Raw genomic sequence first — 26,626 nt, 5'->3', positions numbered from 1 at the left:
TGTGCATGAAATTGTGCACATTTCCATATATAAAACTTTATGTAACGGCAAATTTAAAAGGGTGCAAACATTAGGACAATCGCACGAAAAAATTTATCGGAAGAGTTATCGCACGAACGTAAGGAAAAAGTTTTTTCATAAATTCACCATAAATCGAAATATTGTGCTAGAAACGTCCAATTTGATGCAAAATTAAGGCAAATGATTGAATATTACTATAATATAAGAATTTTAGCTTACAATTGCGTTTCTCGACCATTTCGGTAGAGTCAAAGTTGACCGAAGGTTGAAATTTTTGCACTTATCGTTATTTATATGAAAATATTTCAAAACTGATAAAGCTACAATCATGAGTATTTTTTTTTTGTATTTTACATGAAATTGCGCACATTTTCATATATAATACTTCATGTAAAGGATAATTTAAAATGGTGCAAAAATTATGTCAAAGTGACGAAATAATTTTTGAGATGTGTCACTGATACTTTTTAGTGCAATAAGAAAGAAATTCGCGCTTGCGCGCCTGCGTAGCGATTGTAAACAAAACAACGCCTTGATCTGTTAACTCCCAGCATCCCCCAAGGCGCGTGATTCAAAAGTTTTCGGCTGGTAGGCCTATAGTATTTTTCCGTGAATTTTTTTAAAAAAACTTTTTTTGAAGGCCGACGTATGATACGTCCAATCGGCATACGGGAGACATTTTGACTCGACGTTTAGTACGTCCAATCGGCGTAAGAGGGTTAAGAAAAACTCCCAAAGCTCTTGCCTCCTCAAAACGAGGGAAGAGCATGGATGAAGGAGTGTGTCCGCATTGAGAGGAACTGCCTAACCCAGGAGTCTTCTGAATAATGAAAAGGGGCTTCTCTTAGTATCAGAATCCTTCTGACACAAACAATGGCCGCCTGTGCGACATCTTGCACATTTGCCAGGGGAAAGTTGCTCAAGTTAAAAAAACTCAAAGAGGAGTCTCGCGACTGACCTCTCTCTCAAATGAAGATTTTGGAATATTCTGACGCCTGGCGCCTGGATCCTTGCGCCTAGCGCCTGGCGTCTGGATAGTTCCGCGCGCCTGGAATGTTCCGCACGCTAGAAAGGAGACTCGCTCCTGGAACGTTCCGCTTGCGTGGAAGGTCCCGTGCGCCCTGATAGTTCCGAGCGCCTCTAGTCTTCTTTTACGAGCCTCTTGCCAGTAAACGTTCAATGGAAGCATCCTTCTGATTGCCACTCTACTATAAGGCTCCTCAGTCTAGCCGTCTGTTTTCTCTTTGAAGGCGCCTTGCGCCAAGAAAAAAGTTCTGGAACGCGGCTCGCGCTCAGTTGCTGGAACGCGGCTCGCGTTTATCTGTATGAACGAGGCTCGCGCTAGTCTGTTGGAACGTGGCTCGCGCTAGTCTGTTGGAACGCGGCTCGCTGCTGGCTGTTGGAACGTGGCTTGCACTAGCTTGTAGGCTGGCTCTCAGCCTCTCGCTCAGTGTTCTCTTAGTTTTCAGAGAACGCGCCGATCGTCCGAACTCCAAACATGTACATTCTTCGTCTTTTCGGATGTAAGATGAAGAAACGGAAGAAGAGACGCACTTTTTTAAGGATGCCTTTCCAATGGCTATCCCTGGCAGTCTGGGACGTTCTACAGATCCTGCCAAGGGAACGCCCGATCGGTGGGGATTCTCCAAAACCTCCGTAAGGCTTTCGACTTTCCTTCTCCTCTGGGCTTGTGAGCTTGGAAGAGGTCTAGGCCTGAGAGCGAGACAGAGCCGATCGGACGCACCCTCTACTATTTTAGGACGCCTTCCAATGGCGAAACTTGGCAGTCTGGGACGTTCTACAGATCCTGCCGAGGGGACGCCTGATCGGTGGGGATTCTCCATAACCTCCGTAAGGCTTTCGACTTTCCTTCTCCTCTGGGTATGTGAGCTTGGAAGAGGTCTAGGCCTGGGAGCGAAACAGAGCCGATCAGAACGCACCCTCCACTGCACTGGGAACACTAAAATCACTTCTTACCTTTCAATAGCTTGTATTTTGAGCTACATTCCTTTGTCTTCAAATTGCAATATGAAATTGAAGATTCTGTGAAGTAAGAAGGAGATGAGGATACAACACTACTTGTATTGTTAATGCTCTAACTGCTCGTTAGTACGAGAGCTATAAAAACTTCTAAAGGAAGCGTAACTAATACTATTCCTGACTTCCTCAAGAAGGAAGTTAGCTCAATCAATTCTAACATTTACTACACGTTATTATGAATAAATATTAAAATTTCCCTTCTTGCAAACTATGTGAGTGTCTACCGAAAAGTTCGGTAGTTACACGTAAACAATTCTTCGAAATTTTCGAAGCCAAAGTTACTAAAAACAAATTAATATGCGTATGCCGAACCAAAGAACCAGTACTTCCCTGCAAAAGATAGCCCAGAAGATCGATGGCGATGAAATCCAAAAATCAAGTCAGGAGGAACTGCAAACGTTGTTTACATTCCAAGCGACAGAGAAAATATGAATAGAAAACGGGAATGGTTCCCAATCCTGCCACCCAGGGCAGGACGGTAGATCACCTGACCTACCTGCAGCGTGTGCCGCGAAATTTGAATTTCTGTCGGGGACGACGGAGTCTTAGCTATGTATATATCTGACAGGTAAGTTGATTGTATGAAAACAATACCGAGATGAACAATCTCTCCATGAGGAAGGCCGCACTCTACCCATCACTCAAATCCAGGTGGAGTTGCCTGCCAGTACATTTCATTTGGAAATGTCTTTCACTGATAGAACTATTGAGTGCACTACAATAACACTCTTGCACCTTAACCACAAGAGGAGGGAACCGAAACACTCGTTTGGTGATAAAAGCCACAACTATGGTGTTGTTGCTTAACACTACTGGGTGCCTCAAAATCGAATCCCAAAACTCACGGGAGGCCCGAAAAGCTGCCTTGAATTTCAGGATGTTGGCGAGAAGATACTTATCGTCTTGGTCACACACATGAAGATAAGTGTCTTACAGGTTGCACCCATTACTCAGTCGGTGCATTTGATAGCAGATGCATGTCGCTAGGAGAATATATATAAGTATATTCAAAAGCTCCTGTTGATCAAGTGCCAGCCTAATTCCCTCCTCATCCTTTAAGAGGAAAAGGATTAAGGACTGGAAGCAGACTACCTTCATTCTCTAATGAATAGAGCAAAGGTGAAGCTGTCTCGACGGGAGGCTTCTATGATGACAACAGTACACCAAAGACATCTAGCTCTTAGCCGAATTGTCTGTTCCTGAAACAGGATGACAAGAAAGGCAGAAGTTTGAGGAAAGACAGAAGAGACCCAGAAGATAGCAAGTACTTCTCCTGCAGAACACCTACTACCAGGTCTCGGCTATGTCATTATCAAGTCCAGAGACTCAACAGAAAACTCTTCTTACAAGTACTAGCAGTAGGAAAATACCCATTATGAGCATTCTCTTCTATGTCTTTCCTTCCAAATTCTTCCCAATAGGAAAGAAGGTTGAGAGAGAAAGATGTACATGAACCCTCTCGGAGGAGAAAGAAGGCTGGCTATTTCGTGATCATCCTTTGAAGCTCAAGATTTTTAGGCCTTGCCCGTAGGACAATACAGACACCTTGGCAGGTTCCTTGACTAACTCAGTATCCACAACTCTCTAAGGGGGCAGAACCGAACAAATGTTTGTTCCAAAGGGTCGAGACGACTACAGGACTTTTTCTTAGCACCAGAATTGCCCACAGGTTGCTGACTGGTGCTTAATAGGGATGAAATCTAATAGGGGACTGCCTGAAGAGAAACCAACACGGTGTCCTTTAGTCTTGTCGTCTCTTGTTGTCATGCAACTAGAAACAGCATGAGACCCAAGACTGGCCAAAGCAGACACAGGTCAACCTGCAGTTGGCACAGGACCCTTCTGAGGTAAAGAAGATTGCTCCTGTCACAGCAGCAGAGGGGAAGAAAGTTTGATTGGGCATCTCAAACCACTGAATGAAGTCCTTGTCTTGTTTGTTTGTCAGAGAAAGGTATTCATCTAATCAAGAACGCCCTCAAAAGCAAGGAATGTGGTGGCCCTAAGAAAACTTGTCTCTCCTGGAAGAGCAAGGACATCGAGCAGTGAAAGTTATTCAGAGCAGCAGCTGCGGTTCTATTCCAGAGATCAATGTGCTGACAAATCAACACAAAGATCTCGCTAAATGAAAATCAAGGTATTCCTTTCCCAAAGAAAACTAAAGTTTTTACCAGACACGAAACTCCCAATTTTCCCTCCTTGAAGATAGGACCCAATAAAACTTTCCTAGTCTACTTGAGTGTATGACGAGAAGATCCGAGGATCGATCTCAAGATACCAAACCTTGTAGCCAAATTCCGAAAGAGACAAACTCATCAGAATTCTCTGTCCATCTTGCAAGACTTGGAACAACTGAGAGGGTCAAGAGAACAGGTAAGGAGAAAGAGCATTCCTACCTTTCCTGCTAAAAGAACCAGCAGGAAGGGTTGATTTATAGACATTTGGTATAAATGCCAAGCACTGGGGCCTCTTTTTCTCTATGAGTCATAATAAAATGCTAATTAAACAGTTATAAGCATTTTTCTAATATTTGTTTTTATTTTATTTTGTCAAATTGAAATTACAGCTCAAACAATATCATAAAAGATAAGAAATAAAACCGAAAACAAAATTCATAGCATATTTGTTGTGAATTATTTACAAAGCAGCCTTGGATGTGAATTTGTGATGATATTCCCCTTACCACCTCGAGCAAGACTGAGGGCTTCTAAGCTCACTCACACTATAGTAATAGGGTGATCTGAAGAGTTGCCAATGGTAATTTATGGAGGAGTACCAGACCCCCTTCCCCCAGAATAGTTAAATCCCGCGAATACTCAGAACTCCCCCCTCTAAAAACGCTTGTAACTGCCTATCTTGAAAGTTCAAATACCAAATGTATAGCTTAACCCTTAAACGCCGAAGCGGTATTTTAAAAATCGTCTCCCGTATGCAGGCGGCGTTCGCGAGTGAGTGCCGAAGCGGAATAAATGTGTTTTTCTGGCTCCTTTTTTTTTGTCATTGCCTGAAGTTTAGTAAGCAACCATCAGAAATGAAAAAAAACATCATCATAAATAAATATTGGGATATATGACAGCGCAAAAAAAAAATTTCATATATAATTGTATACAAATCGTGCTGTGAGCAAAACGGTTAAAGCTAACGAGTTAATTTTTTTTTTCGTTGTATTGTACACTAAATTGTGATCATTTTAGTAAATAACACATTGTAAAACGATCAAGGCAACACAGAGAAAATATTATCACAAAATGATGCATGAATTCGTAACGTGTGGACGTAAAAAAAAAGCTGTTTTCAAAAATTCACCATAAATCGAAATATTGTGCTAGAGACTTCCTGTTTGTTGCAAAATGAAGGTAATTGATTGAATATTACTAGACTGTAAGTGTTGTAGCTTACAATTGCAGTTTTTGACCGAAGGATGAATTTTTTCTATTTATCGTTATTTTTATGAAAATATTTCAAAACTGGTAAAAGGTACAACCATGGGTTGTTTTACGTTGTATTCTACATAAAATGTCACACATTTTCATATATAAAACTTTATGTAACAGCTAATTTAAAATGGTGCAAACATTACGACAATCGGACGAAAAATTTATGATTTTTTTCGGAAGAGTTTACGCGCGGACGTAAGGAAAAAGTTTATTTCATAAATTCACCATAAATCGAAATCTTGTGTTAGAGACTTCCAATTTGTTGCAAAATAAAGGTAAATGATTGAATATTACTAGAATGTAATAGTTTAACTTACAATTGCGTTTTTTTACCATTTCGGTCGAGTCAAAGTTGACCGAAGGTTGAAATTTTGGCACATCGTTATTTATATGAAAATATTTCAAAACCGATAAAAGCTACAACCATGAGTTGCTTTTTGTTGTATTCTATATGAAATTGCGCACATTTTCATATATAAAACTTTATGTAACAGCTAATTTAAAATGGTGCAAACATTATGACAATCGGACGAAATATTTCTGAATTTTTTCGGAAGAGTTACCACGCAGACGTATGGAAAAATTTTTTTTTTTTTCATAAATTCACCATAAATCGAAAAATTGTGCTAAAGACTTCCAATTTGTTGCAAAACAAAGGTAAATGATTGAATATTACTAGAATGTATGAGTTTTAGCTTACAATTGCGTTTTTTTACCATCTCTGTCGAGTCAAAGTTGACCGAAGGTTGATATTTTGGAACATTATTTATATGAAAATATTTCAAAACTAATTAAAGCTACAACCATGGGTTGTTTTTAGTTGTATTCTACATGAAATTGCACACATTTCCATATATAAAACTTTATGTAACAGCTAATTTAAAATGGTGCAAACATTACGACAATCGGACGAAAAAAATTATGATTTTTTCGGAAGAGTTATCACGCGGACGTAAGGAAAAAGTTTTTTTCATAAATTCACCATAAATCGAAATATTGTGCTAGAGATTTCCAATTTGTTGCAAAATGAAGGTAAATGATTAAATATTACTAGAATATAAGTGTCTTAGCTTACAATTGCGTTTTTCTACCATTTCGGTAGTCAAAGTTGACCGAAGGTTGAAATTTTGGCACATATTATTATTTATATGAAAATATTTCAAAACTGATAAAAGCTACAACCATGAGTTGTTTTTTTGTTGTATTCTACATGAAATTCCGCACATTTTCATATATAATACTCCATGTAACGGCTAATATAAAATGGTGCAAAAATTATGTCACAATGACAAAATAATTTCCGAGATGTGTCGCTGATGCTTTTTAGTGCGAGAAGAAAGTAATTCGTGTTTGCGCGCCTGGGTAACGATTGTAAACAAAATAACGCCTTGATCCGTGAGCTCCCAGCATCCCCCAAGGCGTGTGATTCAAAAGTTTTTGCCTAGTAGGCCTATAACTATTTTTCCGCAAATTTTTAAAAAAACTTTTTATATCTACGTACCATACGTCCAATCTGCACCCAACAGACATTTTATATAGACGTTTAATACGTCCAATAGGCGTTAAAGGGTTAAATAACATCATACTTCAAATGAGAGAGAGAGAAACTTATTCTTCCTCAATCAATGAGCCTTGAAAAAAGGGGAGAAGACGGCAGAAGGCACAGTGAGGATAAGTTGGAAGGTACTCATCTCAAAGGACTTCTCCTTGAAGTCCTCTCCAACATTTTCTTCTACATACATTTAGGAGCAGCCCGGCCGACAGTAACTACAGCAACTGGAACGATCAGGACAGCTGGGGCAGGAGGCACAGTAGGAGCTGCCTCATGACTGGTTGCCAGGGAAACCCGAGCAATCAAGACAGCAGACAGCAGTAGTAGATAGACTGCAGATACAAGGCAGTTCCCATAACATATAGGAGTGTCAGTGTTGAAATTCCTAAAGGAAAGGAAACCCAACAATGACAATCCAGCCATCTACTGCTGCCCCTACGACGCTCACGGTCAACCCAAAGAAAAAAGCAAAGATGATTAGTAGAGAAGGACCCTTCTCACTCCTAGTTTAATTGCCCTATGAAGCAGGAGGAGGCTCTTGTGAAGAGGTCACCTAACCGCCAACAGGACCCCGTTCCTTGCCTGACAAGTGAGCAAAGAGGACAAAAGGAGAGATCCTTCCTGAGGGAGAGAATGCTGAGGAAATATCACCAGGCGAGAGAAACAAGAAAAAACTCTCGACAGCACATGCGGCAAGAGCAACATCCAAAAATAATCATAAAAGATATACTGTCGCGCCCTTACAAGCCGAGGGCATGAGGATGTGATACAAGGTGAATGTTTCTCCCTTGGCCGCTGCCGGCCCCAAGACACGCTGGGGAAGGCAGCCTATAAGGCTATCCTAAATTGTGGGTTTGCATATAAATATCAAACACACTATATTCAGTCGATAAAAAGTAAGAAAAGAAATGCAGTTGATAAAAAGTAATAAAAGAAAAGATCCCTCCCGGAAATCAAGTTTGAAGACAGTCAGGCAAGAGCTCATGAAAACATGTCTGCATCGCACGATGGCCAAAAGCAAACTGGAATAATTGCATCCAGGTAGGCTAGTATTCCCACCTACCGGACAGTAGTTACTGCCTAACCACCTTGTTAAAGAGTTTAGCGGCTGTTTTCCTGCTTCACTGAGAGTAATTATGAATGTAAAGGATCAGGGGTTTGTATATTGTGTAGGAACAAACGCATATTTTATACTTCTAGATCCTACCATAATTGTTTTTCTTTTAAATAAAAAATGTCAGCACAAAAACAAAAGTTATACTTACAAAGAATACTTTAAAGAATCATCCAACTCCATGATAGCCGCCTGGTTACCACAACGATAGCAGTAGTTGGGTGCAGAGAAAATTGTGACAACATTTCTATCGTGGCACCAATTGTAGCCCTCCATAACAAGTTGATGGGCACGAGAGACTAGGGTTAGGCCATTCGAATGGTTGAAAGTCTCCGAAATGTCTTGACCAAACGTATAACCAGCTCCTCTTGGGGAGATGCCCCAACCACCGCGGTCATCTGGATCTGACCATAGTAAGTCACACATAGGTCCCTGAAACAAACAAAGTCATGTAAGTATAAGAGTTTCAATGCATCAAGTTCTTTTTTCTGCATGCTTCACTAAGATCCCCTTGAAAATTCTGACAAATGTATTAGTACCACAAAATTAAGATATGGCAAATGCTCCCACAAATAGCCTGGATGACACAGCCAGGAACTACTACTACAAAGCAGTATGAATGAGTATGGGAGATGTAAAGGTTTACTTGTGACTAATTATGAAATACAGACTAGTAACAGTTAGACGGCAAGACTGAAAAAATTAAGTTGGAATGGCAGTGAAGTAAAAGGCTAAAAATTGGGTGTAGCTAGGGACAAAAAGGGGCTACAAACATATTTTAGTAATGGCCACATTCCACCTTGCGTGGAGGCACTACTTGTTATATATATCTCTAATTCTTGTACATTTTCTAATAGCATTCCTTTTGATCTCTGCTTTTAATCTTGTGCATAATTGTTATCTTCATATTGTGCATGTCTGAAAACTATACTGTGATAACCAGTGTACTTGCTATTGCTTTCCTTTTGACACACTTTGCTATGTGTTTGTAAGAATTTCACATATATTCTTGTATTATACACTCCAACTTCCTAACTTCAGTCACTATCTATATTGGGTTCTATTAAACTAGTACCAGCAAATACCCATGTAAGGCATGAACTTTCGTTATGAAAGCCCAAAACACCCAAGGTTTGCTAGATAAGTCCATATTTAAATGCACTTGCATCACATTTTTCTTAACCAATGCAATTGTATATGACAAAAATAGAGCACTTCCTCCAGGGACAAAACCAAGCTTTATAAATAACTGATGTATGAAGGATCCTATTAAAGCTTCAGAAAAACAAAACATTCTGCCACCTACACTACCTAACTCTTACATAAGTCATGCAATTCACAATTATAAAACATCCAGCAAAATATATTCATGTTTCAAAGCAACTGACTAAATCCATACAATGAAAAAACTAAGTCACAAATATGGAACTCCCACAAGTGCAAACAGCCATAATCAACAATTAAATACGACCTGCACTAATGTCATAGAACTAACAATACGAGGGTTCCAATTACTGTTCTTCAATATTCTATACAATCTATATTCTCCAAATATCATGGTTGACCCAACTTCTATGAGTATTTAGCTCTTGGTAAACTTACCTCGTGTGGTACCTCTTGTAGACGATCTAATGCTCTAATGTGATCAAGTGTATCTATGGAGGGCGATAGTCCACCATGTAGGCAGAATATTTGAGTATCCACTAAAGCCGTTAAAGGAAGATAATCAAATAAATCAGTGAAGTACTTCCAAACATTGGCATTTCCATATTTTCTTAGACATTCATCATAAAAGCCATAAACTTGTGTAATCTGTCGCGATTCGTGGTTCCGTCGAAGAATAGTTATCCTTTCCCTATAAGAACCTGAAAAAATAATTTTATCCTTTACAGTTTGATTCAATAAAGATGAAAAAACTTTGCAATTCATTTTACACAAATTCCAAATATAAATTCTAGAATGGCTTAAAGCTTAAGTTTCACCAACTGCCTGAAAATAAAATGACTAGATTAATGAATGACAAAAATTCCTTTACACAATTATATGGCAAAATGCTTTAAGGACAGAATCACCCCAAAAAACAAAAAATATTAATTTGAAAAAAAAAAGTACTTTACTTAACAACCTAATATTCCCAGGGTATAATTATACAGTGGATCCCCCGTATGCGCATTCTCATACATTCATGGATTCTCTCGGGAAAATTTTCCCGCATTATTCATGGAAAATATGGTAGTGTTATGATACAATAAAGTTTTATGCATACTTACCTGGCAGGTATAATATAGCTTATCCTCTTGACGCCACTGGCAGAATTTCAAAACTCGCGGCAACCGCTAGGTACACTGGTAGTTCAGGTGATGGCCACCCCGCTCCCCGTGGCGCGCTGGTACTTGGAACTATTCCCGTTTTCCTCAGATTTTCTCTGAACCCTGTCTCCTGAGGGGAGGAGGGTGGGAATTTTAATTTAATAAATATACCTGCCAGGTAAGTATGCATAAAACTTTTATTGTATCATAAAACAATACCATTTTTATGCATGACACTTACCTGGCAGGTTTATATATATAGCTGATTGACATTTGGAGGTGGGGTCATAGACAGCACACGTCATAATTCAAAAATTAACTAAATTTTTAGAACTATGTATTATGTCCTACCTGCTAAGGTAAGCTGACTTCGTAGGTCCTGCCTCTTAGCCTGCTAAACCTTAGTAGCTCTCAACTAGGACGTGACCTGTTGTTGAGAAAGCTAACCATAAGGCCTGACACTGGACGTGACCAATTTGTGACAGAGAAACCCTAGCCTCATTTACCACGGGCATTCATGCTAGGAAAGTTTAGTCACCTGAACCACACACACATATAATAAACACTAACCACAGGGACTGAGCTGGTCTTAACCTTCTCAGACAACCATAAAAACACATAACTAATTAATATAAAAAACCTAGCATGTTATTAGGTTATGGGGTGGAAACTCCTTTGCCCAGTACTGTACCTGAGGATACATACGGGCCTAAAGTTTGACAATTATCAAAAGTTGTCTTCACGTCTCTAAGGTAAATGAGAGGCAAACAAAGAGTTTGTCCTCCAATACGTTGAATCTATAATGTCCTTGAGAGGGCTAAATTTTTCCTGAATGCTAAGGACGTAGCTACTGCTCTCACCTCATGAGCTTTAACTTAATTATACCGAAGCATTCCTCCTGACAAAGCAAAATGGAGCATCTTTTAATGACTTCTCTTACAAAGAAAGCCATTGGCGTTTTAGCCCTAGGTCTAGTAGGATCTTTAACGGAGCACCACAGAGAAACTGAAGTTCCCTAATGCTTCTTGTTCTTTCTACGTAAAACCGTAAGGCTCTTACTGGGCAAAGAACCCTTCTTGTCTTTGACTACCAGATCAGCCAGTCCTTCAATCTCAAATGATCTTGGACCATGATGCGAAGGATTCTCATTCTTTGCTAAGAACTCCTGTTGAAAAAGAACAAACTGCTTTGTTGTTCTTCCATCTATTTGCTTGTCAATAGCTTGCAGCTCGCTAATCCTTTTAGCTGTAGCTAAGGCTACTAAGAAGATAGTTTTCTTCGTTAGCTCTCGCAAAGGCGCCACTGCCCATAGGTTCGAAACTTATCGTCTCCAAGAATTTGAGAACGACATCCAAATTCCAAGAAGGGGTTTCTGCACCGTCGATCCTTCTTTGTATCAAACGATCGAGGAGATCTCTTAAGATCTGCGTCATTGGACAGGTTTAAACCTCTGTGTCTAAATACTGCAGACCACACACTTATAGCCTCTTAATCGTCTGATTAGCCAAATACCTTAGTTCTTTCTTCAGGTATAGCAGGAAATCTGGCAATCTGTGTCACAGAGGTACTGGATGAAGAAATCTTCGATTCTTACACCATTTACGGAAGTTCTCCCACTTCGACTGGTACACTTTGATAGTCGATGGCCTTCGTGCTCTTGCAACTGCCTTCGCTGCTTCTCTAGAAAAACCCCCCTCGCTCTGACAAGTCTTTCGATAGTCTGAACGCAGTCAGACCAGAGCGAGGGTGTTCTTGTGGAACCTGTCGAAGTGGGGGGGGTTGTTTTGAGAAGATCTACTCTCGGGGGTGGGTAGACTTCTCGGAGAATCTACTGTCCATTCCAGTACCTCTGTGAACCACGTTTGGGCCGGACAGTATGGAGCTATCAGGGTCAGCCTTGTTCCTCGACTTTCCTGAATTTTTTCATTACCTTTCCTAAAATCTTGAACGGGGGGAAAAAAGCGTACGCATCTAGACCCGTCCAATCTAGTAGGAAGGCATCGACTGCGACTGCAAGAGGGTCCGGGATTGGAGAACAATAGTTCGGTAACCTCTTCGTCGCTGCGGTAGCGAAAAGATCCACTACTGGAGTGCCCCAGAGCTTCCACAGTCTCTGGCATACTTGAAGATGCAACATCCACGTGGAAAGCCACTTGTTCCGTCCCTGCTCAACAGATCCGCCCTGACGTTCTTCTCTCCCGAATGAAACCTGGTGAGCAGGGTGACGTTTTGCTCTCTGCGACCACAGAAGAATCTCCTTCCGCCAGGTTGCAAAGGGACAAACGAGTGGGTTCCTCCTGGTTTCCGTATATATGCCAGAGCTGTGGTATTGTCCGCGTTGATCTGCCACACTTTGCCGCTGATCCACGGTTCTGAACGCTTTCATAGCCAAGAAGATCGCCATCAGTTCCTTCCTGTTTATGTGCCATGCCTTTTCTTTCTTCGCTACAAAGGCCTGACTCCTCCCCGAGGGCCCAGCGTCGCTCCCCAGCCTGCGTCTGACGCGTCGGAAAAAAATAATATCGGTCTGGGTTCCTCTGCTGGGAGTGACGTACCCTCTGACAAACTCTCGGAACTAGCACCACTTTAGTTCCTCCTTTATCTCGAAGTAAGTTGGAAACCGGAAGGAATCTGGTTGCGATCTTTTCTTGCCTGAGGGGACGTTTTTCGTTCAGAAAGAACTGTAAGGGCCTCATGTGAAGTCCCTCCCTAGTGAAATGAACCGCTCTAACGAAGAGAGTGTCCCCAGCAGGCATCCACTCTCTCGCTGAGCATTGGTCTTTCATTAGGAATTCTTGCACTTTCCGTATACACATGGTCTGCCTTTCGGGTGACGGAAAGCCCGAAAAGTCACTGAGGATATCAGAATCCCCAAATAAACTAGTTCCTGAGAGGGGATCAATCGTGACTTTTCCAGGTTCACCATCAGACCCAGTTGCTGAGTTAATTCCAATGTTACGTCCGTGTCTCCAGACATTGCTGTTTGATTGTGCTCTTATGAGCCAATCGTCGAGGTAGAGAGAGACTCTGACTCCTGCCAAATGAAGCCACTTCGCCACATTCGACATCATTCTTGTAAAAATTTGAGGCGCCGTGCACAGCCCGAAACACAGGGCTTTGAATTGATAAATCCTTCCCTGGATCACGAATCTCAAATATTTCCTGGACCTTGGGATGAATTGGAATATGGAAGTACGCATCCTGAAGGTCCAGTGGTTACCATCCAGTCCCCTGGTCGTACCGCTGCCAGTACTGAATCGTTCGTCTCCATCGTAAACTTGGTCTTTTCTACGAACAAGTTTAGCTGGCTTACGTCCAGTACCGGCCTCCAACTTCCTGATGATTTCGGTACTAGAAAACAGACGGTTGTAAAACCCTGGGGATTCGTGATCCAGAACCGGTTCTATTGCCCCCTTTTCTATCATGGTGACGACCTGATGCCAAAGAGCCTCTCTTCTCTAAATCGATGTAATGAGCCCCTAGGGCTCTCGGAGCTGTAGCGAGAGGTGGTTTCTTGAGAAAGGGAATCTTGTACCCTTCCTTCGCTACCTTTACGGACCAAGGATCCGCTCCTTTGCTTTGCCAGACTTCCCAGAAGTCTAAAAGTCTGGCCCCCACACAGTCTCGGAGGACTTCTGACTCATTGTTTGGTTGAAGTTTTGCCCCTCTTTGGTTGAACTCTTTTCCCTCTAAATGCTGTCGAGCGAAAGTCCTACCCCGAAAGGGCTGCTGTGCTGTCTTCGTATCCTTCGTAGTCTTATTCATGACCTTAGAAGGTAAATACTTCCTTACCGATGACGTAAGAAGATCTTGAGTCGCCTTCTGAGTGAGGAGAGAGATATGGTCCTTAATGATCTCTTGCGGGAAGAGCTGTCCTGACAGAGGAGAGAACATCAACTCCGACTTTTGCGCGTTCGACACTCCTTTAGCAGCGAACGAGCATAAGAGATGTCTTTTCTTCAAGACGCCTGCTGTAAAAATTGAAGCCAATTCATTAGCTCCATCTCTCAAGGCTTTATCCATACAGGACATAATACTTCTACGAACTCGGATACTGACGACTCTTCCATCTCCGAAGTTCGAGCCAGGGCCCCCAACGACCAGTCAAGAAAATTAAAACACCTCAAAGGTCCTAAGATACCTTTGAGTAAATGGTCGAACTCCGACGAAGTCCACCACACTTTGGCTGAATGCAAAAGCATGTCTACGGGAGCTATCCACTATGTTGGAAAAGTCTCCCTGGGAGGAGGCAGGCACTCCCAGGCCAAGACTTTCCCCGTAGCATACCAAACACCAGACTTCGAAGCCAACTTGGCCGGAGGAAATACAAAAGAAGTCTTCCCGACTCTTTCTTCTCCTTCAACCACTCATTTACGCGTTGAAGGGCTTTCTTGGCCGAAATGGACAAAGTCATTTTCAAAAACGACGATTTTCTTGGCTGTCTTCGTCTTCGAAAATTGCGACAAAGGCGATGGCGGGCCTGAAGGTTGAAAATCTCCTTCAAACAAGAAAGAAGGCACTCTGTTAGCCTCCTGTAGTCCGAAGAAGGAGCTTCCGTCTTGTCCTCTTCCGCACTCTCCGCAAATTCTTCCTCCTGCGCGAAGAAATATCTTGAAAACCAAGATCCTGCTGACTCTCCAATTCAGAGTCCTTATGCAGCTCCTGTTTAGAAAGCGAATGCGGCACTGACTCCCTATAAAAACTCCTCTCTTCCTTGTCGAGACAATGTTTTGACTTGCTGCCGCCTGCGTCCTGCGTCCTCCTGAACGTATGCGTCCACCATGCGTCCATCACTTCTCCTCTTGCGTCCTGCGTCCTGTACTTCGTCCTTCTTAAGGGACGCACTGCGTCCTGGATCGCGTTGTACGTCCTGCGTCCTCTTGGAGGACTTAACCGGGAGAGACGAGTCCTTACGTCTAACCGAAGGGTTGTTCGGGCTTCTCCATGATTGAACAATCACTGCCAATCTCTGCTGCATGTCCCGCAGCACCTCCTTCGTTTCCGCCTCCTTACGAGACTCCTGATGATGAGGAGATCGAGGACGCACCGGGCTAACACGAAGAGGCGACGACGAACTTCCAACTGACGTGAAATCCTCTTCCTTTTTGATAGGGATCATCTCTTCATCCTCCGATGAAAAAATCTCAGGGCTACTCCACCCTTCTTGGTCGAAAGCCCTTTCCTCCTGTTGAAGAGGACGGAAAGTATGACCTCTTGAGAGGACGCGATACTTCCGCGAACCGCCTACTCCTTCCCGAGGCTGAACTATCCGAAGAATAACGGCACTTCCCAGTATCGCCTTTTCTATGGCGTACTGCAGCAGCCTGGGACTTATCAACAGGACTGCCTGAAGGGACGACTGATCGCAAGTCAAACCCCTCTCAGCCTCCCTTCGACTGTCGACATGCCTTCTCCATTGGGTCTGGGAGCTTGACAGAGGTCTCGGTCTAGGAGCACGAGAGAGACGATCAGGGCTCCCACCACACTGTCACCAAACACTTCCACTTTGTCTGTTAATCGTTTAATTTGGTCTCCCATGGACGCAAGGGCAGCGAACACTTTCACTATTTGTGGATCAGTAGTATCCTCAGATACAGCAACTGGAGCAGGAGAAACCTGGGGGGAAGGTGCTACATCTACATGTGAATGAGCTGGAGAAGACACATGCAAAGATTCATCCAAAGGTTTACTCGAAGATCCCGATCTATCACTCCTAGATACAGATCTTCTAACCCGATCTTTTTCTAATCTCTCCACATACTTCATAAGAAGCCTTCCCACTCTTTCTCATTCAGACACTGACATTCATTGCACCTATTGTCCCACGTACATACAAACTCCCGACACTTCTTACAAATAGATGTGGATCTACCGATGATTTCGGCAGTCTCACCTACACCCTTCTTTCACACAAACTCTAAACATACTTCCTGAATCAGACATACTAAACAAGGTCCAAACAAAATGCGATTGCCACTCTAACTTCGTGAATACGATACCAATATCCAAAAGTCAGATAACGAGCAGGAAATTCTAACAGAGAACCAACAACGATGTTGCCGGTTCGGCTGGCAGAGAAATCTGAGGAAAACGGGAATTAGTTCCAAGTACCAGCGCCACGGGCGCGGGGGTGGCCATCACCTGAACTACCAGTGTACTAGCGGTTGCCGCGAGTTTTGAAATTCTGCCAGTGCGTCAAGAGGATAAGCTATATATATACCTGCCAGGTAAGTGTCATGCATAAAAATGCACTTTTTGTGATAACTATTAAAAAAAAACAAGTATAAACATTTTTTAGTGGGTTTTTCTTGAGTTAACTAACAAAATAGGCTGTTTACAGCATTTTTAAAGGGTTTCAAAATACGTATTCGCGGATTCTAAATGTTCACGGGGGGAGGGGGGGGGGGTCTGGTGCACATCCCCCACAAATATGGGGGGACCACTGTATTATCATTACCAACTTTATGTTAGCAAAAAAATGTAATATGTATGTCCGTTGTCCGTCCGTCAATTCATCTTTTTGTCCGTTGTCATAAGCGCATTGCGGTCTTATTTTTTATCCTAGACTCACCTGCTTTTGCATGTAAATACTTAAATGTCATACAAACAACTTGTAGTTTAGTTTTTCCTAAATTCTCAAACAGATCAAGATATAGATAAGTAAACAGATCGATAGTCGTTACATCATGCCAATATCCCCCTTATTTCAATAAAACTCCCTCTAGCAATATTATTTTTCATTTTATCAATAAAGCTAAACTACACAAGAAAGGCACAACAAATATGTGTTAACATGAATAGTTTCAAGATGATCCAATAATTATTCAAATTTTGGCAAATATGTGAAACCGCAAAACATTTGTTCCGAGTAATCACACTTCAAAGTTTTCAGTAATAAGCTTGAACTCTTAAGGGGGCTGGCCGGCTAATGCCATTTTTTAAGGACAGGACTTTGATATTCATACCAATTAATAAGGTGACTTGGGACATCTCCAAACCGCATATGATTTTCGCCTCTGACCTTCGGTTTTGTGACGCCAGGGCGATTTATCCCGAAAATAACCATTTTTCAAATTTTATCTCCTCCCTTGATATTTATTATTAAGACCTAGGATTACCATCATATATAGACCTGATGTAGACCTCCAATCGAATGGAGTGTTTTTTTTCTAAGTAATTTTTTTGCTAGATATGAATTTTTCAATATGGTAAAAAAATAAACCCTATAAATCAGGAGGAAAAAAAAAAAAAAAAAAAAAAAAAAAAAAAATTGGAAAAAAGGGCTCTATTTGATTGTTCTATAACGTCTTTCTGAGTTATATACCAAATTCCAATGTTATAGCTTTAAAACTAAGTGAGAAGATAGATTTTGAAGGTCAACAAGTATAGTTTTGAGATACGGGCGTTCAGTTTTCCTTCGTATTTCTATAAAGACAATGTTAATAAATAATGAATATTATGAATGTATTTTTTTTTGTGTATTAATAAACCAAAACTATTTTATTTATTATCATAATTTAATCATAAATGATGATCCCTTTGCTCATATATCGTAGCCTGGGGCACTGCTTGAGGCAAGATGGGGCACTACTTCCTACGCAACTCTCTCTCTCCCATTCACTAACTCGGCTTATTACAGCGAATTTTCTTCTTCTGTATGTTAGCAAGATGTTTTCCTTGTATTTTCCTCTTTGGCATGATGAAATTCTTGCCGAAACAAAGATAAACAAACGTAAATGCAAGAGAATGTCAGAGGTGACACTCGAAGGTGTACTCTCTTTTTACAAAGACAATTTAATAAATCATGATTATTATGACTAATAAATCATGATTATTATGAATTTCATATTCCATTTTGGGTATTAAAAAACCAAAACTATGTTATTTATCATAAATGAAGATCTGTTTGCTCAAAGATTGTAGCCTTGGGCACAGTGTGACATGTGCTGTCAGGCTAGAAGGGGGTGTTACTGGGCAACCCTCCCCTCTCTCTTCACCAACTACACGTATATTATGATATTCTGTAATAATACTTGAGCGATTTTTCTTTGTATGTTAGCGAGATGTTTTCCTTGTCTTTTCCTCATTAGCATGATGAAATTCTTGCCGAAACATACATCAACATACGTAAAAGCAAGCGAATGTCAGGGGTGAAATCGAACGTGTAAACTACTTGAAGTTTGTGCTCGCACTGATGGTTGGACTGGGTTGGTAGCTGACTGAAGTCTCTCTTCTTGACTCGGGGAATGTCTACAGATGCCATTTCTCCAAATTTCTTTGACAATAATTATCAAAATTTACGATAATAGAAGAAATATTGCATCTTCTTGTACGGATCAATGTTTTAGGGTTATTGAGTTACGTTAACTAATTACCACGTAACTACGAAAGTAACAGGAATTTTGAAGAAATATTTCGTATACGTATTATCAATTGCCATATGAAGCTCCGTGAATTTTTTCATGACTTTGCATTTTTCACCCTATCCCACCATGTACTATAAGGGTTCCGGCCGGCCCCCTTAAGTACAACATACTATGGTTATTGACTTATGAGTGGTATAACTTTCACATACGACATTCCAAACACTTATATATCGATATTAATCAATTATTCTTTGTTTAATGTAATGTTTATTAGAATTTATCACTATTTACTTCTTACTTTGGCATCTTGTTGAATGGTGATGTCGTCAGCATTTTTTCTCTCTCTCTCTCTCTCTCTCTCTCTCTCTCTCTCTGTTATGCCTTTTTATCTGCCTTTTAGCCTTACTGCTGGGGTGTCATGACAAAGTCAATTCACTGAAAAGGGGTTTTGTTTTACCAGCAGGGGGCACCTTCCCTCTTCTCATTGACATTGTTTACCAAAGAATTGCCTCTGTTGGTGTATTGGTGTTCGGTCATGTGTGGCTATTGGTACTTCTCACAACCTTGGCAAGTGGAGGGGTGTACAGATGCTAGATATCACTAGATTTTAAGGCATAAAACAAAATTAAAATACTGAAAGTACAGGCAGAAATTAACTATATTTCGGACCGCGTACGGTTTATTCTCACGCTCAGCCCTTTAAATGGGTTACACCCATGCCCCTTTAAAGCCACAAGACACGGAAAAGCTGCGGAAAGAAAGTTGAAATTGGACTGTTTGAACAAACTTCACACTGTGTTATTGGATAGATTTAGAATATAAATCCAAAAAACTCATTCTATTTTTTTTGAAGAATAGTGGCATCCCAGATGGTGACCATGGCCTTAATGGTCATTAGACATAACACAAAATAATTTACCTTAAAATAATGTAAATAAAAGCTCCAATTTTAGACAATAAAAAACCTTACACTGCACAGTAGTACCTCAGACTTCGAACTTATGTAATCCAATCGAGAAGGCTGTTCAAAATACGATTTGTTCAAAATATGAAACAAATATCCCCATAAGAAATAAAGGGAATCAGGATCATTTATTCTAGCCAACCCCCAAAAAAATCCCCCTTTTAACTTTTTTTCTATTATTATTATTATGTTCAAAAGTTAAGAGTTGTAGAGTATCAAAAATGTTATTGTTATAATACAATTAAGTTTGTTCATACTTACCTGGCAGATATATATATAGCTGTATTCTCCGAAGTCCGACAGAATTTCAAAACTCGCGGCACACGCAGTGGGCGGCCAGGTGGTAGTACCCATTCCCGCCGCTGGGAGGCGGATATCAGGAACCATTCCCATTTTCTATTCATATTTTATCAGTGCCACTGTCTCCTGAGGGGAGGTGGGTGGGCACTTAATTATATATATCTGCCAGGTAAGTATGAACAAACTTAATTGTATTATAACAATAACATTTTGTTCATGAAACTTACTTGGCAGATATATATATAGCTGAATCCCACCTTCGGATGGTGGGAAGAGACAGAATAGGATTTGTAGGAAACTTAAATTAAGTAGATGATATACACCTTGGTTCCTCACCTGTTAGCAAAGTAGACTCTGTGATTACTGTCACTTCAGCCTGCTTGTGCTTAATCAGAGTTGCCAGCCAGGTGGAGACCTATAGTGCTGGTGCGCTCTGGATGCTCTGTCAACGGGGACGTGACCTCAATGTGACAAGAGCATAGAGCCATACAAATGAGGGCAACGAAGCAACTGACCACCACCTGACCAACTATCCAAGACCCCCTGAACACTAAGCTAAGAGATGGGAGGTCTTCACCAAAGCCTCACCACAACCAAAAAAACAACAACTCCAAAAAAAACTAAAAACTAACCTAAACCTAACTAAGGGATAGGGAGAGAGCTACCTTCAGCCCCCAAGACTGTGTCTGCAGAAACGTATGGCCCAAGAGAACAACAGTCCTCGTATATCGTTCTCACATCTCTCAAGTAGTGTGAGGCGAATACTAATTGCTCTCCAAAAGGTGGCGTCAAGGATGTCCTTGATCGACATGTTCCTTTGGAAGGCAAGCGAGGTTGCGACAGCTCTGACCTCGTGAGCTTTCACTCGCAAGAGGCTCAAATCGATCTGTGTGGAAGACGAATGAGCCTCTTTAATGACATCCCTCAGAAAGAACGCCAAAGCGTTCTTGGATAATGGTATATCGGGTCGTTTAACCGAACACCAGAGATTATCTGAGGGACCTTGTACTTCTTTAGTCTTGTGGACATAAAACTTTAGAGCCCTGACAGGGCACAGGACTCTCTCAGGTTCTTGGCCCACAAGGCTTGTCATACCCTAGATTTCAAAGCTCCTTGGCCAAGGGTTCGACGGGTTTTCATTCTTTGCTAAGAAAGTGGGACTCAAAGAGCAGACAGCATTGTCCCCTTTGAAGCCCACTCTCTTACAAATGGCCTGAATTTCACTAACTCTCTTCGCCGTCGCCAGAGCAGTTAGGAAAAGAGCCTTCTTAGTCAAGTTCTTAAGAGACGCTTCATGAAGAGGTTCGAAAGGACTCGACATTAACAGTCTAAGGACTAAATCCAAGTTCCAAGAAGGAGGCCTCGCCTGAGGTATCTTGGATGTCTCAAATGATCTCAGGAGATCGTGAAGATCCCTGTTATCAGACAGGTCTAGTCCTCTGTTGTCTGAAGACTGCCGACAGCATACTCTTATATCCCTTGATGGTCGGGACAGCCAGCTTCTGTACATTTCTTAAAAATAGCAGGAAATCGGCTATCTGGCTCACAGAGGTAGTGGAAGAGGAAATTCCCTCCTTTCTACTCCATGCCCTGAAGGAAGCCCACTTCGACTGGTAAACAGCTCTCGAGGACGTTCTCCTAGCATTGGCGATCGCCTTTGCAGCTGCTTTTAGAAAAACCTCTCGCTCTGGCCAGCTTTTCGATAGTCTGAACTCAGTCAGACCCAGAGCGGAGAGGTTTCGGTGATATCTTGCGAAGTGGGGCTGTCTGAGTAGATCTTTCCTCCCGGGCAATGTCCTCGGAAAGTCTATGATGAATGACATTACCTCCGTGAACCATTCTTTCGCGGGCCACATCGGGGCGATCAGGGTCAACCTCGTCCCCTCCGATGCCGCGAACTTCCTTACTACTTCCCCCATGATCTTGAATGGCGGGAAGGCATACAAGTCCAGGTTCGTCCAGTCCCAGAGCAGAGCGTCTATCGCGACTGCTCCCGGATCCAGCACAGGAGAGCAATAAAGAGGCAACCTCTTTGTTCTCGACGTCGCAAATAGGTCGACTAACGGACACCCCCACAGTCTCCAGAGCTCTCGACAGACGTCCTGGTGCAACGTCCATTCCGTCGGCAGGATCTGATCTTGTCGGCTGAGAAGGTCTGCTCTGACGTTCTGGACTCCTGCGATAAATCTCGTCAGGATCCTTATCCGTCTCGCATCTGCCCACAGCAGAATCTCCCTCGCTAAATAAAAAAAGAGGACGGGAGTGTGTACCTCCCTGCTTCTTTAGGTACGCAAGGGCTGTGGTGTTGTCCGAGTTGACTTGGACTACTTTCTCTGCAACCTTTGTTGGAAGAACTGTAGCGCCAGAAAAACCGCCGCTAGTTCCTTTACATTGATGTGCCAGGACACCTGTTCCCCCCTCCAGGTGCCTGACACTTCCTCCCCTCCCAGTGTTGCTCCCCATCCCGACACCGAGGCGTCGGAAAACAACACTAGGTCTGGGCTCAGAAGCTTTAGGGACAACCCCTTAGATGGTTCTTCACCAATTTGGTGATGAAAAGGGTCGCATTCAGATCCTCTCTGACTCTCCATTCGTCTGCTAAGAAAAACTGGAGAGGTCTGAGGTGTAGTCTTCCCAGGGAAACAAACTTTTCCAGCGAGGAAATGGTTCCCAGCAGACTCATCCATTCCCTCGCCGAGCAAGCTTCCTTCCCCAGGAAGGCCGAAACTCTCTCTAAGCCTTGCAGCTGTCGTTCCTGGGACGGAAACGCTCGAAAAGCCACTGAATCCATCTGAATCCCCAGATACACGATGGACTGTGTTGGGGTCAGATGCGACTTTCGAGGTTGACCAGAAGTCCAGGGACTTCGCCAAGGCCAAAGTGAAGTGAAGGTCCGTTCAGACACCTTTCTTCTGACGATGCTCTGATCAGCCAATCGTCGAGATACAGGACACTCTTATTCCTGCAGAATGTAACCATCTCGCTACGTTCTTCATGAGCATGGTAAATACCATCGGAGCCGTGCTTAAACCGAAACAAAGGGCTCGGAATTGCCAAACATTTGTCCCTTAGCATAAACCTCAGAAAAAACTTTCTTGAAAGGAGGGTGGATAGGCACGTGAAAGTATGCGTCCTGTAGGTCCAAGGACACCATCCAGTCGCCCGGTCTTAAGGCTCCTAGAACCGACTGACGGTGTTTCCATCTTGAATTTTTTCTTTTCTACGAAAAGATTCAGGCTGCTTACGTCCAAGACTGGACGCCACCCCGACGACTGCTTTGGTACCAGGAAAAGTCTGTTGTAGTATCCTGGTGACCCCAGGCCGGTCTAAGACCTGCTCCACCGCTCTTTTCATGATCATTTGATCCAAAAGATCTAAAAGAACCTGATGTTTCTCCCCTTGATACGACGGGGAAAGATCTCTGGGAGTCGTAGAAAAGAGGAGGAGGAGGGTCCACAAAGGGGATCTTGTACCCTTGTTCCACTATCTTGAGGGACCACGCATCTGTATCTCTCTCTCTCCACGCACCCGCAAAGAACTTTAGCCTGGCTCCGACAGGCATTTGAAGGACTTTCTTCTCACTTAGAGGATTTAGGTTTGAAGGAACCTCTTCTCTTGCAAGTCCTCTCCTCGAGGAGCAGCTCTCAAGGGAGGAGCGCTACGAAAGGGTTTAACCTTCCTAGGCGGTCGTCCAGACGACGACGTGGTAGGGACTGCGGGACGTCTTGAAGACTGGGCCAAGAGATCCTGGGTAGCCTTCTCTTGTAGGCTCACTGCCAGGTCCCTTACCATAGCCTGGGAAGAGATGGCTCGAAAGAGGTGCAAAGAGAAGCTCTGCTTTCTGCGATGCAGAAACAGACCTCGCTGTAAAATTGCAGAGAAGCGCTCTCTTCTTGAGGAAAGCAGTGCCGAAATGAGACACTAACTCTTCCGACCATCCCTGACGGCCTTGTCCATGCATGACAACACATTGGACAGCTCCCCCAGACTCAAAGAATCAGGACTCCTAGATTGAAGATCCAGGACTCCTAGGCACCAGTTCTAGGAAGTTAAAGACTTCCAGAGTCTTTAACAGACCTTTCATGTGATGGTCGATCTCCGTTGGTGTCCATGAAATCTTTAGCGGACGATAAAGGGATTCTCTTCTCTGGCGTCTACAGATAGCAAAGTCCCCTTGGGAAGAAGACGGGATCTTAACTCCTACTTCAGCTTTGGTCTCATACCAAATGCCGCCTTTCTTTTTTTTTTTTTTTTTTTTTCCCACTGAGTTGAAGGAGGAAGGGCGAAAGTCGACTTGCCCTGATCCTTCCGACGTTCCATCCAATCCTGCAATTTCTTGAAATGCTCTCTTAGTGGACAAGGAAGTCTTCATCTCCACCACTTCCGAAACCTTGCCCGACTTCAAAGACGAAAACTGAGAGGGAGGAGACTTAGGAGCTGCAGGCTGGAACTTCTCACCAAACAAAGAACGTAACAGACGAACCAGCACCTTGTAGTCGGAAACCGACGAAACTGACGGCTGTTCTTCCTCCACTGAGTCCGCCGGACTACTAAGCTCTCCTTCCTCCCGCAGAGGCAAAGGAGATTGAACCTCTGGAGAGGGCGTGCGCCCAACGGGTCTAGCCTTCAACAAAGGCTTTCGAGGATGACTAATATCAGCCTCTTCAAAGAGCACCGACCTTCTGTCGATCTTTAGAGCTCGAACCACGAAGAGCGTCCTGACCGCGCTGCGCGTCAAGAGAGGTTACTCTTAGTCTCTCTCGAGGAGCGTCCTTACGTTTCACGCTCAAGCGTCCAGCTTTCGCTTTCAAAGCGTCCTTATTCTGAGCGCTCTCGAAAGCCTTCTCCACAGGCAAAGCGTCAAGCAAAACATCCCGACGAGCGTCTTCAAAAGCGTCCTGCCGAGCGTCTCAAAAAGCGTCCTCCAAGGCGTCATGTCGAGCGTCCTCAAAGGGCGTCCTGACGTGCGGGCGGAGACAGAGTACGAACCGAGGGGAGACGGAGAAGGAGACTGCCTCGTCCTCTTGACAGGCAGTCTAGCGTCCTTCCTTCGTTTAGGCTCAACTGCTGCTGGGCGAGTCTTCCGAGCCATTAAGGCCGACAATTGGTCTTGAAGCGACGCAAGAATACTCTTCGTAGGTGAAGAACCGAGAGGAGGTGAAGGGCTGCGCCTGCGAGAAGACGAGGGCGGGGGGACGCCTCTTCCTTCTCAAAGGTACAGCAACCTGCCTCTCCGAGGGCGCGAGAGAAGCGCTTCCTCAGCGTCGTCCTCTGACGACGTCCTACCTCTCTTCTGTGGAGGAAACGCGTCATACGACGCAGGCGAAGACCGCAACGAGAGCGGAGAGAGGGGACGTTAAAGCGTCCTCCCTAGGAAAAGTCCTTTTCAACGGACGCGAGTCACTCCGAGCGCTCCACCCCTTGCGCGGGGAGGGCGCCTCGGAGGACGAAAAACAGTCCTTAAGGATGCGAGCCTGAGCACGCTCCTTGGCAGCCTGGGAAGTAGCAACAGGTCCTGCCGAAGGGACGCCAGATCGGTGGGGAGCCCCCGTAACCCTCTTGCGGCTTTCGACATGCCCACTCCCTGAGTTCTGGGAGTCCGACAGAGGTCTAGACCTAGAGGCATTATGGGGCCGATCTGACGCCCCTCCACAACACTAGGGGCACGATCACACACTTTACTCGAGCCGTTTTCAAGGGCCAACACTTTGGACTCTAGAGTGCGTTAACGACTCTAGAATCAGAGAAAGGGCATTACCTTCTCCAGACACAGAACTAGGGCCCTCAGGCAACAACACAGGATTAGGTGAAGCAAATTCTACTGGTGTTAAAATAGGAGAAATGTTACTTCCCTTACCTTTCGTAGAACCGCTCTTGGAGGAAGACCTCCTGATCCTATCGCGCTCCAACTTACGCCGATAGGATTCATACACCTTCCATTCATCCTCAGTCAAACTTTTGCATTCAATGCAACGATCAACCAGCAAACAAACATGCCCCCTACACCCCATACATACTGTGTGGGGGTCTACCGATGATTTCGGTAGCCTCACCTTGCAATCACTTCTCACACACACTCTGAAGCTCACTGAACTTGATCCCGAACAATCACGTTCATAGAAAAGCCAATCCAAAATCCAAAAACAGTCCACTATCGCGTATGCCAATCCAACAATCCAGAGTCAAAACCAAAAACAAAAGTTCAATCCAGATACTTATAACGAGTCAAAATCAAAATCCTGGGCGGAGGTCTGTAAACAGGTGTTTACCGACCGGCGACAGAAAAAATATGAATAGAAAATGGGAATGGTTCCTGATATCCGCCTCCCAGCGGCGGGAATGAATGGTACTACCACCTGGCCGCCCACTGCGTGTGCCGCGAGTTTTGAAATTCTGTCGGACTTCGGAGAATACAGCTATATATATATCTGCCAAGTAAGTTTCATGAACAAACAGTACGTTATATGATGTAAAATTTTGAAAAATTTTGTTTCTGTTTATGATTTACATACTGTTTACTAATGCC

The 26,626-nt window shown here is 43.2% G+C and overlaps 2 protein-coding genes across 2 annotated transcripts in view; both read right to left on the bottom strand.

Moving 5' to 3' along the window:
- LOC135202388 (serine/threonine-protein phosphatase 2A catalytic subunit beta isoform) overlaps positions 1-26,626 on the bottom strand; it is a 62,124-nt gene that overhangs the window by 23,753 nt on the left and 11,745 nt on the right. The gene's annotated exons all lie outside the window — the stretch shown is intronic.
- Positions 8,294-10,775, bottom strand: LOC135201942 (serine/threonine-protein phosphatase 2A catalytic subunit alpha isoform-like). Its single transcript, XM_064231225.1, has 3 exons — positions 10,712-10,775; positions 9,764-10,026; positions 8,294-8,593 (listed from the first exon to the last, which is right to left on the bottom strand). Exons 1-3 carry the CDS (start codon positions 10,773-10,775, stop codon positions 8,309-8,311), a joined length of 612 nt encoding a protein of 203 aa, XP_064087295.1. The 3' UTR covers positions 8,294-8,308.

This window comes from Macrobrachium nipponense, chromosome 30 (assembly GCF_015104395.2).
Source record: "Macrobrachium nipponense isolate FS-2020 chromosome 30, ASM1510439v2, whole genome shotgun sequence".
Classification (NCBI taxonomy): Eukaryota; Metazoa; Arthropoda; class Malacostraca; order Decapoda; family Palaemonidae; genus Macrobrachium; species Macrobrachium nipponense.
The sequence above is the reverse complement of the archived record's forward strand: the minus strand, read 5'-3'. Positions and strand labels throughout refer to the sequence as shown.

Bases quoted from the DNA above. Each gene is read 5' to 3' on its own strand.
- LOC135201942 (XM_064231225.1), bottom strand. From the start codon at position 10,775: ATGACGTGTGCTGTCTATGACCCCACCTCCAAATGTCAATCAGCTATA. The intron at 10,027-10,711 runs GTAAGTGTCATG...TTATTTTTTCAG, and splicing joins TATATATATAAACCTGCCAG to GTTCTTATAGGGAAAGGATA. The intron at 8,594-9,763 runs GTAAGTTTACCA...TGTTTGTTTCAG, and splicing joins TACAAGAGGTACCACACGAG to GGACCTATGTGTGACTTACT.